The sequence below is a fragment of the Aquarana catesbeiana genome, linkage group LG04 (genome assembly GCF_042186555.1).
Source record: "Aquarana catesbeiana isolate 2022-GZ linkage group LG04, ASM4218655v1, whole genome shotgun sequence".
Classification (NCBI taxonomy): domain Eukaryota; kingdom Metazoa; phylum Chordata; class Amphibia; order Anura; family Ranidae; genus Aquarana; species Aquarana catesbeiana.
The window spans coordinates 4801454-4815768 of NC_133327.1; the positions used below are offsets into that span (position 1 = coordinate 4801454).

At 44.1% G+C, this 14315-nt stretch overlaps 1 protein-coding gene across 1 annotated transcript in view; it reads right to left on the reverse strand.

Annotated features, from left to right (window-relative positions):
- LOC141141102 (vomeronasal type-2 receptor 26-like) overlaps positions 1 to 14315 on the reverse strand; it is an 88917-nt gene that overhangs the window by 73321 nt on the left and 1281 nt on the right. The window contains exon 3 of the mRNA XM_073628811.1: positions 13223 to 13514. Within this exon, the coding sequence (XP_073484912.1) occupies positions 13223 to 13514 (292 nt within the window). The remainder of the gene's footprint in view (positions 1 to 13222; positions 13515 to 14315) is intronic.

A 14315-nucleotide genomic window follows, 5' to 3' on the forward strand; every position in this document is an offset into this window, starting at 1 on the left:
GAGCCCTGATGCAAAGTATTGCATCAAAAATTGTAATTATACGCCCCTGTTAAACAGGGGCTGAAAAATTGGGCCTTGGACACTGGTGCTGGTGCCACAACACTGCAACCCCTCACAGATACTATAGTTGGAGTGCGGGAATGAGCCCTGCTGCAAAGTATTGCATCAAAAATTGTAATTATATGCCCCTATTAAACAGGGACAGAAAAATTGGGCCTTGGCCACTGGTGGCAGTGCCCAAAACCAAAAATGTTCTTACAAGCTATCAGCATGAAAATCGAGGAGGAAGAGGATTGTGACTCAGCATAACAGGATAGTCACTTAGCATCAGCATAGGCAGTCTTGAAGGGATCTCACATTCAATCGGTTACATCAGCATCAGGTGCTTGGTAGCTGGTGATCCAAGACTGATTCATTTTTATGAAGGTCAGCCAATCGACCGATTCAGTGGACAGGCGCACCCTGTGATCAGTTACCAAGCCTCCAGCAGCACTGAATGTGGACTCCAAAAGAACGCTGGATGCAGGACAGGCCATTAGCTCCATTGCATACTGTGCAAGCTCTGGCCAGTGATCCATCCTCAAGACCCAGTAACCCAGAGGATTTTCGGTGGGAAAGGTGTCCAAGTCTGATCTTGCCCATAGGAAATCCTTCACCATGTGAATCAGATGCTTGTGATGGTTGCTGGAACCGATCAGACCTTGGGGCTACGGAATAAAAAATTGTCTGAACGCATCGGTCAGACAGCCACCTTCTCCACCGCTCCTTCTGTGACTGACCGAAGCCTCAGCAACACGTTGTCCAGGAGGACCAGGAAATTGTAACCTCCCAGGCTCTGGAAACACGATGCACAAACCTTTCTGCAAGGCCTTCCAAAGATGTTTCATCCTCTGCTCCCTCTGCAACGACAAGATAAGGTCCGCAACTTTACCCTTGCAATGTGGATCAAGGAGGGTTGCCAGCCAGTAATCATCCCTTCCTTGATACCACAAATACGAGGATCCTTCTGCAGGCTTTGCAGGATCAGGGAGGCCATGCAGCCTAAGTTTGCTAAGGCATTCAGTCCAGAGTCCTCTGGGTCACTAAGGACGACATGATCCGCAGCCACCTCCTCCCAGCCATGTACAAGTCCATGGGTTTCTTCGGACTGTAAATGATCCCTTGAAGACTGCTACTGATGCTGAGTGCTAGGCTCCACCTCCATACTGACACAATCCTCCTCCTCCTCCTCCTCCTCGCCCTTTTCCTGTGTGATCGGCGAGCACGCAGGAACACTGTCTGGATAAAGGGGGCCTTGAGAGTTAAGGAAGTCCTCCTCTTCCTCCCTCTGTTCTGCCTCAAGTGCCCTGTCCATTATTCCACGCAGTGTGTGCTCCAACAGGTGGACAAGAGGGACAGTGTCACTGATGCATGCACTGTCACTGCTCACCATCCTCGTGGCCTCCTCAAATGGTGACAGGACAGTGCATGCATCCCTGAACATAGCCCACTGGCATGGGGAAAAAAAACAAGGTCCCCTGACCCTGTCCTGGTGCCATAGTCACACAGGTACTCATCAATGGCCCTCTGCTGCGTGTGCAGCTGCTGCAGCATGGCCAACGTTGAGTTCCACCTGGTGGGCATGTCACATATGAGGCGGTTCTTGGGCAGGTTGCATTCCTTTTGGAGGTCAGCCAGCTGAGCACTGGCATTATATGACCTACAGAAATGCCCACAGACTTTCCTGGCCTGCCTCAGGAGATCTTGTAAGCCCGGGTACCTGCACAACCACTGCACCACCAAGTTAAGGACGTGAGCCAAACAGGGCACATGGGTCAGTTGTCCCTGTCGGAGGGCGGAGAGGAGGCTGGTGCCTTTGTCGCAAACCACCATACCTGGCTTAAGCTGGCGTGGCATCAACCACCTCTGAACCTGCCCCTGCAGAGCAGACAGAATCTCTGCCCCAGTGTGGCTCCTGTCCCCCAAGCACACCAGCTCAAGCACCGCATGGCATCTTTTTGCCTGCATGCTTGCATTTCCCCTTGAACGCCTATGGAGCACCGCTGGTTTCAAGCACAAATCAGCACAGGAAAAGGCCATGGAGGAAGAAGAAGAGGAGGGGGTGGAGGAGAGATGTGTGGCAGAATCACCACTAGTAGAATTTTGGAGGCGTGGTGGCGAAACAACCTCCAACACTACTGCACCCTGTCCTGCATCCTTCCCAGCTGCCAGCAGAGTCACCCAGTGCACGGTGAAAGATAGGTAACGTCTCTGTCCATGCCTGCTGGACCATGAGTTAGTGGTAATATGCACCTTACCGCCCTGTAGAGAGCCGGAATCGCCTTCCGTGAGAAAAAGTGGCATTTGGGCACCTGCCACTGAGGAATCGCACATTCCACAAACAAAGGGGGCAGAGTCTACCAGCTGAAAGTTGAAGTGCTAGCAATTTAGCCAAGCTAGCATTTGACCGCTGAGCATGTAGATGGCTGGGAGCGAACTTCTGGGGCTGGGGCAGGGAATTTTGCCTGGTACAACCTGACGTCGGTGTAGCGATAGCAGATTGCCCGCAAGTACTTGGCTGTGACACACCTAATTCTACACCTTCATTCCTCTCAGTGCAGGTTTCAGAGAGGACTGAAGGTATAGTGGGGTTGGCGATCTCAGCTGATGAGGAGCAAGGAGAAGTCCGCTTTGTTCTTCATTGTGGGTCTTTTAGGTACGCTTACCAACGAACTGCATGGCAGGTCCACATATGTCTGGTCAATGTGGTGCCCAAGCAGGTGATATTTTGGCCACGCGAGATACGCTTGAGACATATGTTGCAAATAGCAGTGGTGGGATCTGATGCACTTGTCTCAAAAAAGGCCCACACCAAAAAACTTTTGGAATAACGCGCAAAGACAGCAGCACCCTGCACATGCGGAGCTCTGTGGTGTGATGCAGTCGGTGTGCTGCCCTTAAACTGGCCCCTGGAGGGCATCCTGCCTCGTTGGATATATGCCTCCTCCTTCTCCTCCTCCTCTCCCCTATCAGGCACCCACTTGGAGTCAGTGACCTCATCATCCGCTCCCTCCTCATCACTGGAGCAAAGCTGGCAGTATGCTGCAGCTGGTGGAACATGACTGCCAGATTGCTGTCCTTCTTGGGCACCCCCTCTCTCTGGGCTCACATTACTGCCTTCCTCTAGCTGGGTACCATCATCGGAGCCTTCAAAATGCTGAGCGTCCTCCTGGAGCATGTACACTGTGGTCAAACAGTTCGGGGGACTCCTCATGAGGACATGGTGGGGCTAGGGAAGGAGTGACTAATGCCATTGAGCCGAGGGAAGAGGCCGTGTTGGCAGCTGCTTTACCAGACAAAGTACCCTGAGCCTGTTGCCTCTAGACACAGAGCCTGCTTGCCCTCTTTTATTGGCTTGTGACTGCCTGCCTCTCCTTGTTGGCCTTCCAGACATACTAATGGCCTGCAGTGAGATGTAGCTGCACAAAGCTGGGATGTATATCACTAACTGTATGTATGTCACTAACTGTAAATACTGCAGCTGCCTGCCTGTGGTATTATAGGATCAGAACAACAGCTATTGTCTTCAGAGAGCTGTATGTGCACACTGTGCAGAGGACGCAGTACTCTAACTGTAAATACTGCAGCTGCCTGCCTGTGGTACTAATAGGATCAGAAGAACACCACCAATTTTCTTCAGGTAGCTTTAGGTGCACACTGTGCAGAGAACACAGTACACTAACTGTAAATACTGTAGCTGCCTGCCTGTGGTACTAATAGGATCAGAAGAACACTACCAATTTTCTTCAGGTAGATTTAGGTGCACACTGTGCAGAGGATGCAGTACACTAACTGTAAATACTTCAGCTGCCTGCCTGAGGTATTAATAGGATCAGAACAACAGCAATTGTGTTCAGGTAGCTTTAGGTGCACACTGTGCAAAGGACACAGTACACTAACCGTAAATACTGCAGCTGCCTGCCTGTGGTACTAGTAGGACCAGAAGAACACCACCAATTTTCTTCAGGTAGCTTTAGATGCACGCTGTGCAGAGGACACGGTACACTAACTGTAAATACTGCAGCTGCCTGCCTGTGGTATTAGTAGGTTCAGAAGAACACCACCAATTTTCTTCAGGTAGCTTTAGGTGCACACTGTGCAGAGGATGCACTACGCTAACTGTAAATACTGCAGGTGCCTGCAGTACTAATAGGATCAGAAAAACACCACCAATTGTCTTCAGGTAGCTTTAGGTGCACACTGTGCAGAGGATGCACTACACTAACTGTAAATACTGCAGCTACCTGCGGTACTAATAGGATACTAATAGGATCAGAAGTACACCACCAATTTTCTTCAGGTAGCTTTAGGTGCACACTGTGCAGAGGATGCACTACACTAACTATAAATACTGTAGCTAATAGGACTAATAGGATCAGACGAACACCAGCAATTTTCTTCAGGTAGCTGTAAATACAGTAAAATACTAGCTAAACTGAATACAGTGTATATACCGTGGAGATGGAAAGTATTCAGACCCCTTACATTTTTCACTCTCTGTTATATTGCAGCCATTTGCTAAAATCATTTAAGTTCTTTTTTTTTTCCTCATTAATGTACACACACAGCACTCCATATTGACAGAAAAACACAGAATTGTTGACATTTTTGCAGATTTATTAAAAGAGAAAAAATGAAATATCACATGGTCCTAAGTATTCAGACCCTTTTGCTTAGTATTTAGTAAAAACACCCTTTTGATCTAATACAGTCATGAGTCTTTTTGGGAAAGATGCAACAAGTTTTTCACACCTGGATTTGGGGATCCTCTGCCATTCCTCCGTGCAGATCCTCTCCAGTTCTGTCAGGTTGGATGGTAAACAGTGGACAGCCATTTTTAGGTCTCTCCAGAGATTCTCAGTTGGGTTTAAGTCAGGGCTCTGGCTGGGCCATTCAAGAACAGTCACAGAGTTGTTGTGAAGCTACTCCTTTGTTATTTTAGCTGTGTGCTTAGGGTCATTGTCTTGTTGGAAGGTAAACCTTCAGCCCTGTCTGAGGTCCTGAGCAGAAGGTTTTCATCCAGGATATCCCTGTACTTGGCCGAATTCATCTTTCCCTCGATTGCAACCAGTCGTCCTGTCCCTGCAGCTGAAAAAAAAACCCACATCATGATGCTGCCACCACCATGCTTCACTGTTGGGACTGTATTGGACAGGTGATGAGCAGTGCCTGGTTTTCTCCACACATACTGCTTAGAATTAAGGCCACAAAGTTCTATCTTGGTCTCATCAGACCAGAGAATCTTATTTCTCACCATCTTGGAGTTCTTTGAGCAAACTCTATGCAGGCTTTCGTGTGTCTTGCACTGAGGAGAGGCTTCCATCAGGCCTCTCTGCCATAAAGCCCTGACTGGTGGAGGGCTGCAGTGATGGTTGACTTTCTACAACTTTCTCCCATCTGCATCTCTGGAGCTCAGCCACATTGATCTTTGGGTTCTTCTTTACCTCTCTCACCAAGGCTCTTCTCCCCCAATAGCTCAGTTTGGCCAGACCTAGGAAGGGTTCTGGTCATCCCAAACATCTTCCATTTAAGGATTATGGATTCCACTGTGCTCTTAGAAACATTAAGTACAACAGAAATTTTTTTGCAACCTTGGTCAGATCTGTGCCTTGCCACAATTCTGTCTCTGAGCTCTTCAGGCAGTTCCTTTGACCTCATGATTCTCATTTGCTCTGACATGCACTGTGAGCTGTAAGGTCTTATATAGACAGGTGTGTGGCTTTCCTAATTTATTTTTATTTATTATTTTATTTTATGTACTTATATAGCACCGTCAATTTACGCAGCGCTTTACATATACTTTGTACATTCACATCAGTCCCTACCCTCAAGGAGCTTACAATCTACAGTCCCTAACTCGCATTCATACATACTAGGGACAATTTAGACAGGATCCAATTAACCTACCAGCATGTCTTTGGAGTGTGGGAGGAAACCAGAGTACCCGGAGGAAACCCACGCAGGCACAGGGAGAACATGCAAACTCCAGGCAGGTAGTGTCGTGGGTGGGATTCGAACCAGTGACCCTTCTTACTGCTAGGCGAAAGTGCTATCCACTGCACCACTGTGCCGCCCACTAATCAAGTCCAATCAGTATAATCAAACACAGATGGACTGTAGAACCATCTCAAGGATGATCAGAAGAAATGGACAGCTCCTGAGTTAAATATATGAATGTCACAGCAAAGGGTCTGAATACTTAGGACCATGTGATATTTCAGTTTTTCTTTTTTAATAAATCTGCAAAAATGTCAACAATTCTGTGTTTTTCTGTCAATATGGGGTACTGTGTGTACATTAATGAGGGGAAAAAACAAACTTAAATGATTTTAGCAAATGGCTGCAATATAATAAAGAGTGAAAAATTTAAGGGGGTCTGAATACTTTCCGTCCCCACTGTAAATATATACAACACCTAGGATGCATATATATACACAATACACTATAATTGCAGCTAACTGACTCGTCTATCTACTCTAACTTAGATCAAATTACATTGTCTCTCTGTCTATCTCTCCGCTGCCGCCGCAACACACTACACAAGGCCGCCACACAGGCGTGGGGGCGTGTACTAAACCCCCTAAGCCCACCGTGGCTTTGGCCAATTACGGCTCTCTGTACAGACGGCACTGTGATGGGCCAAGCATGCGGGTTATAGTGCATGCTTGGCCAATCATCAGCCAGCAATGCACTGTGATGCCGCAGTGAATTATGGGCCATGATGCGGCATTCGAATTTGGCGCAAATGGCCCATAACGTTCGAAATTCGATGAACGAGCGAACATGCGATGTTCGAGATGAATATGGGTTTGACTCGAACGCGAAGCTCATCCCTACTGACAAAGTGTCTGCACCAAGTTTTTCAAGTCACCATGTTGTCATGGACTTTGATGTTCACTCATGAATGCACATATTCTCTTTTTGTTTCACAGTATTATTTTTTCAATATTGTTTGTTCACTTTTGGTCTATGTGACTGTATGGGGATTGTTTGACCTTTCCATCATAGAACATGTTAATAAAATGGGGTATGGTTCCCCCAGTCTATACCAGGCCCTTCGGGTCTGATATGGATTTTAAGGGGAACCCTGTGCCAAAATGTAAAAAAAAAAACAGCATGGGGTCCCCCCAAAATCCATACCAGATGCTTATCCGAGCATGCAGCCCAGCAGGTCAGAAAAGGGGGGGCAAGCGAGCGTCCCCCCTCCTGAAACATACCAGGCCATAAGCCCTCAACATTGGGGGATGGGTGCTTTGGGGAAGGGGGAGCTCTGCTCCCCCCCAAAGCATCTTGTCCCCATGTTGATGGGGACAAGGGCCTCTTCCTGACAATCTTGGGCTGTGGTTGTTGGGGTCTGTGGGTTGGGGGCTTATTGGAATCTGGAAGCCCCCTTTAACCACTTCTATACAGGGCACTTTCACCCCCTTCCTGCCCAAGCCAATTTTCAGCTTTCAGCACTGTTGCATTTTGAATAACAATTGCGCGATCATGCAACACTGTACCCAAATGAAATTATTATCATTTTTTCCCCACTAATAGAGCTTTCTTTTGGTGGTATTTGATCACCCCTGCGGTTTTTATTTCCTGCGCTATAAACAAAACAAGAGTGACAAGTTTGAAAAAAATACAATATTTTTTACTTTTTACTATAATAAATATCCAAATTTTTTTTAAAACAAATTTTTTCCTCAGTTTAGGCCGATACGTATTCTTCTACATATTTTTGGTTAAAAATATTGCAATAAGCGTATATTTATTGGTTTGCGCAAAAGTTATAGCGTCTACAAAATAAGGGGATAGATTTATAGCATTTTTATTTTTATTTTTTTTTACCAGTAATGGCAGCGATCTGCGATTTTTATCATGATTGCGATACTGAGGCGGACACATCGGACACTTTTGACACATTTTTGGGACCATTCACATTTATACAGCGATCCGTGCTATAAAAATGCATTGATTACTGTATAAATGTGACTGGCAATGAAGGGGTTAACCAGGGGGCGCGCTGTAGGGGTTAATTATGTTCCTAAGGAGTGATTCTAACTGTGGGGGGAGGGGACTCACAAGGGGAGGAGACCGATCAGTGTTCCTCTGTACAAGGAACACACCATCGGTCTCCTCCCACCTGACAGGACATGGATCTGTGTGTTTATCTGTGTCTACCTGTCGTATGCACTCTCTTCTCTTTAACAGTTCTTATATAGGCACCTGGTGACACCGCCCCCTTCTAACATTATGTGACGTCTTGTTAAAAAGGGCGTCCAGATTCTGATAAGCCCCTCAACTACAGACCCCGACAACCACAGCCCAGGGTTGTTGGGAAAAGGGCCTTGTTCCCATCAACAAGCACCCCCCCATTTTGATGGCATGTAGCCTGGTATGGTTCAGGAGGGGGCTCCCCCCCTTTTCTGACCTGCCAGGCTGCATGCTTGGATAAAAGTCTGGTATTAATTTTGGGGGGACCTCACACCGTTTTTTTAATGTTGGCCTTAAAATCCATACTAGACCTGAAGGGCCTGGTATGGACTGGGGGGGGGCCCTACGCCATTTAAAAAAAAAAAAAAAATTCTATTGCCTGGCAATTATCATTATTTTGCTTCAAAGTGGTTTATTAAAAAAAAAAAATCCTGAAACTTCCCTCTTAAATTGGGGTGCTTGTTATATGCCTGTACGTGTTATACGCCGATATATTTTTTACTTTTTGCTATAATAAATATCCAACACAATTTAAAAGAAAAAACACATTTCTTCATCAGTTTAGGCCAATATATATTCTTCTACATATTTTTGGTAAAAAAAATCGCAATAAGCATATATTGATTGGTTTTCGCAAACGTTATAGCGTCTACAAAATAGGGGATAGATTTATGGCGTTTTTGATATTTTTTTTTTTTTTTACTAGTAAAGGCGGCGATCTTTGATTTTTAGCAGGACTGCGACATTGTGGAGGAGAGATCGGACACTTTTGACACTTTTTTGGGACCATTGGCATTTATACAGCAATCAGTGCTATAAAAATGCACTGATTACTGTGTAAATGTAACTGGCAGGGAAGGGGTTAATACTAGGGGGGTGATCAAGGTGTTAACTGTGTTCCCTCATGTGTGTTTCTAACTGTGGGGGGATAGGACTGACTGGACAAGGAGACAGATCGCTGTTCCTAATTTCTAGGAACAGCAGATCTGTCTCTCCTCCCCTGTCAGAACAGGGATTTGTGTGTTTACATATACAGATCCCCATTCTGGCTCTCATGCCCGCGGTCGCGGGTGGCTGGTGGAAATCATGGCTGCCAGTCACACGCATCAGGTCCCCCACCGTCCTGCAGGCACGCGCGAACACCTGCTATGGCTGTTAAAAGAGCCGACATACTACGTATGGCGATACACGGAAATGAGCCAATCTGCCGTTGTATAATGACGGCGGCTAGTCGGCAAGTGGTTAAACACTGCACTACACTGATACACTATACCAACACAAAACTAACACTCTATACTCAAAATCACAATAATTAAACACACTAACTGCTAGTTGCAAACTGAGCTGTGCTCTATCCCCGCTCCGACACAATAATACAAGAGCTGGCTATGGGAAGTTACCTTTTATAGTGTGGGATGGGACTATGAGCACTGAGCCATGATTGAAAAAAGTCACCATCACTTTTTCCAATCAGAGCTCTGACAGTCCTAATTGGCATCATCCAATTACTGCCCTGAATTGCACTGTGAAGCTCGTATTGCATTGTGGGAGAACATCCCGCCAAGCTACCCACAAATTCTGATGTTTGCTTAAATGGCAAACAGGCAAAGTTCAGGCCAAACTTTTGCTCGGCTTGAACTGTTCGCCCAACATTATCTGCATCTCTTCACTACATCTGCTTGAAGTCCAGAATTTATAAAGCTTGTCTGAGCTGTCGGAAAAAAGGGGATGGGGAGCTGGAGAGCTGATTGGAGGGAAGAAACACAACCCTCTTCACACAGTCCACAGGAACAGAGCTGAGGCTATCAATCAGCTGGAGCTCCCTCCCCAGTCACCTTTTCCTCTCTTGGCAGAATTGATTCATGCTGATAGCAGAGGAACAAATCAGCAGACAGAAATTAATCTTAAGCCTCGTACACACGCTTAGATTTTCAGACGACCGAACGTCTGTTTATTGTGGCATGCTAGTCTCATGTCGAAAGTGAAGAGGTTACGCACAATACAAAAAATTTCATACCACAGAATACAACGTCAGGGTGTTGAATAGTTTTGTATGTATTCTTTCATTTCTGAGCATGAGTAGTCTTGCTCTTACGATTTTTTTTATAAGAAAACCATACTAATGAAATGAAAAATGGAACGTTGAGTTCACATCCGAAAAAAAAATTTATAGTCTGCACATCCAGCTTTTGTCTGACGAAAAAGCAAAAATCAGCTGTCGAAAGCACCGTACTAACGATCCGAAAATCGGCAGACAGCTCAAATTTTTCCATCCAATTTTCATATGGTGTGTGTACAGGACTTTAGTTAGTTACCTGAGACAAGTTCACACTATAGAGGGATATGCTTTGTTCATATTTCATGTCTACAACCACCTTAACTTTCTATATCTTCAGTCTATGAGAAAAGACACTCATTTTCCATTGCAAGATGCAGTCTGCTTTTTCTATCCCTCAGAAATTGCAGCTTATCCAATAAAGGCTTCAAATATGTACAATTTTTTGCTTCTTTTCAAATTAAAACAAAAATACCCTAATTGTTTTTGACTCCAGACTTCCTGCTCAATACCTTAGAAAAGGTGGACTTTCTAAAAAGTCCTGGAAGCTGTGGTACAAATGTATTAATTATTTCCATTTTCCGTTTCTGAAATACGATAACAAATTTTTAATTTTCAGATGTGATATGCTCATTCTGCCTCATCTTAGGGATGTAAGGTTTGTGGTTTTTATGTGTTTTGGCACACTCTGGGTTGACATTTTGTTACACTTCGTGCAAAATACAGTGTAGTACTGAAAAGATGATCACATTCTATGCAAAGTGACTTGCTTTTATATGGTTTGACATTTATAAATAATTTTTAATATTAATATTTTTTTTTCAAATTGTTTGATAGCCTATTAACCTAGAAAATGGCCATCACTGATTTCTAGGATTTGGTTCTCATTGATTTTAATGCAGACTTGTACAGTGCCTTGAAAAAGTATTTATACATCTTGAAATGTTCCACATTTTTCATGTTACAACCAAAAACGTAAATGTATTTTATTGGAATTTTATGTGTTAGACCAACACAAAGTGGCACATAATTTGGAAGTGGAAGGAAAATGATAAATGGCTATCAACATTTTTTACAAATAAATATGTGAAAAGTGTGGCGTGCATTTGTATTTGGCCCCCTTTACCCTGATACCCCTAACTAAAATTTAGTCAAACCAATTGCATTCAGAAGTCACCTAATAAGAAAATAGAGTCCACCTGTGTGTAAGTTATTCTCAGTATAATTACAGCTGTTCTGTGAAGCCCTCAGAGGTTTGTTAGAGAACCTTAATGAATAAACAGCAACATAAAGGCCAAGGAACACACCAGACAGGTCAGGGATAAAGTTGTGGAGAAGTTTAAAGCAGGGTTAGGTTATAAATAAATATCCCAAGCTTTGAACATTTCACAGAGCACTGTTCAATCCATCATCCCAAAATGGAAAGAGTATGGCACAACTGCAAACCTACCAAGACATGGCCGTCCACCTAAACTGACAGTCCGGGCAAGGAGAGCATTACAGGACAACCATTAGTCGTGCACTCCACAAATCTGGCCTTTATAGGAGAGTGGCAAGAAGAAAGCCATTGTTGAAAGAAAGTTATAAGAAGTCCTGTTTGCAGTATGTGAGAAGTCATGTGGGGACACAGCAAACATGTGGAAGAAGGTACTCTGGTCAGATGAGACCAAAATGTAACTTTTTGGCATAAAAGCAAAACTCTATGTGTGGTGGAAATCTAACACTCCACATCACCCTGAACACACCATCCCCATTATGAAACATGGTGGTTGCAGCATCATGTTATGGGGATGCTTTTCTTTAGCAAGGCCAGGGAAGCTGGTCAGAGTTGATGGGAAGATGGATGAAGCCAAATACAGGGCAATCTTAGAAGACAACCTGTTAGAGTCTGCAAAAGACTTGAGACTGGGGCGGAGGTTCAACTTCCAGCAGGACACTGACCCTAAACAAACAGCCAGAGCTACAATGGAAATGTGTAGATCAAAGCATATTCATGTTTTAGAATGGCCCAGTCAAAGTGCAGACCTAAATCCAATTGAGAATCTGTGGCAAGACTTGAAAATTGATGTTCACAGATGCTCCCCATCCAATTTGACAGAGCAGTGAGCTATTTTGCAAAGAAGAATGGACAGAAATGTCCCTCTCTAGATGTGCAAAGCTAATAGAGACATCCCCAGAAATATTTGCAGATGTAATTAAAGCGAAAGGTGGTTCTACAAAGTATTGACTCAGGGGGGCTGAATAAAAATGCACGCCACACTTTTCACATATTTATTTGTAAAAAAATGTTGAAAACCATTTATCATTTTCCTTTCACTTCTCAATTATGTGTCACTTTGTGTTGATCTATCACATAAAATCCCAACAAAATACATTTACGTTTTTGGTTGTAACATGACAAAATGTGGAAAATGTCAAGGGGTATGAATACTTTTTCAAGGCACTGTAATGCCCTGTACACACGGTCGGACATTGATCGGACATTCCGACAACAAAATCCATGGATTTTTTCCGACGGATGTTGGCTCAAACTTGTCTTGCATACACACGGTCACACAAAGTTGTCGGAAAATCCAATCGTTCTGAACGCGGTGACGTAAAACACGTAGGTCGGGACTACAAATGGGGCAGTAGCCAATAGCTTTCATCTCTTAATTTATTCTGAACATGTGTGGCACTTTGTGCATCAGATTTGTGTACACACGATCGGAATTTCCGACAACGGATTTTGTTGTAGGAAAATTTTATAGCAAGTTCTCAAACTTTGTGTGTCGGAAATTCCGATGGAAAATTTGTGATGGGGCCCACACACGGTCGGAATTTCTGACAACAAGGTCCTATCACTCATTTTCTGGTTTAAAGGTACTGGCGGGTCCACAATGAACAGCAATGTGTAAAACAAGAGTTACAGAGGTATAATGTCCATACCTGAGTGTAGCGATACAGGGCCAGTATCTGGGCTATGTTAACTGTGGTTACAGAGTCTTGGTCTCCAATAAAACCAGCTAAATTGGCACGTTTCCTACAGGAATAATTTGGCACCGTCTGTCCGGGACCAGATAAAATCTGTAAGACGCTTTTCACAGCTTTCCTATTGTCAGAACATGAATCGTACATATGATATCCCAGACTAATATTAGGTAAAATTGTCGGGTCTTTATTAATTTTATCAATGGCAAACTGGATAGTCAGAAAATATCGGTAATACGGAGGCATTGGCCTAAGGAAAAAAAACTAATTTCGATTAGTTATATGTTTATTGCACAATATGACAAATAATACTGTTTTATGAAATGTAATTTAAATCTCACGGAGAGTCAATGGAGCAACTAATAAATGAAAATGTTCTTACATTCTAAGTCTGAGCATATACAAAGTAAGCCATGTCAACTGGAACACTGGAATAGGAGCGATTTCCCTAGCACTGATTGGACATGATTTGATTTATTGTATCTCTGAGTTTTTAGTGCTTTTAGTTGAGGAGTTGCAGATGACTGCATTCCCTACTCCTACACAGCCGGCTGATAGGATTTTCCAGCTTTCAGCAAAGAACAAGAGACAAAGAACATTCTTTGAGCTTGGTTTTTATGTTTTATTAAGGGGCAATAACTTGGATGGGTAATATGGGATGCCCATCTTGATAACAACAAACTCAGGGACAACTTTCTATCTATGTACAACTTCTGATTTGTTTCTTCACTCCACAGCACTGACAATCTTTAAATGGAAAGATGCAACAGCCTCTTACAGACTAGGAACTTTCAGTCCCTTTTGAAGTAGCACAAAGTGTTGTGAACAGCATCCTAGAGTCCTGGACTGGCCTGCACCATCAGACAGGAAAGGGGTACAGCGGTTTGTCGGATTCGCAAACTTTTACTGCAGGTTCATCAAGGGGTTCTTCAACATCATTTCCCCAATCACACAGCTGACTAAGCAAAATGTCTGGTTCCATTGGAATTCCGAGGCCCAGAAGGCCTTTACCACCTTGAAATGACTTTTTACCTCTACCCCCATCTTGAGT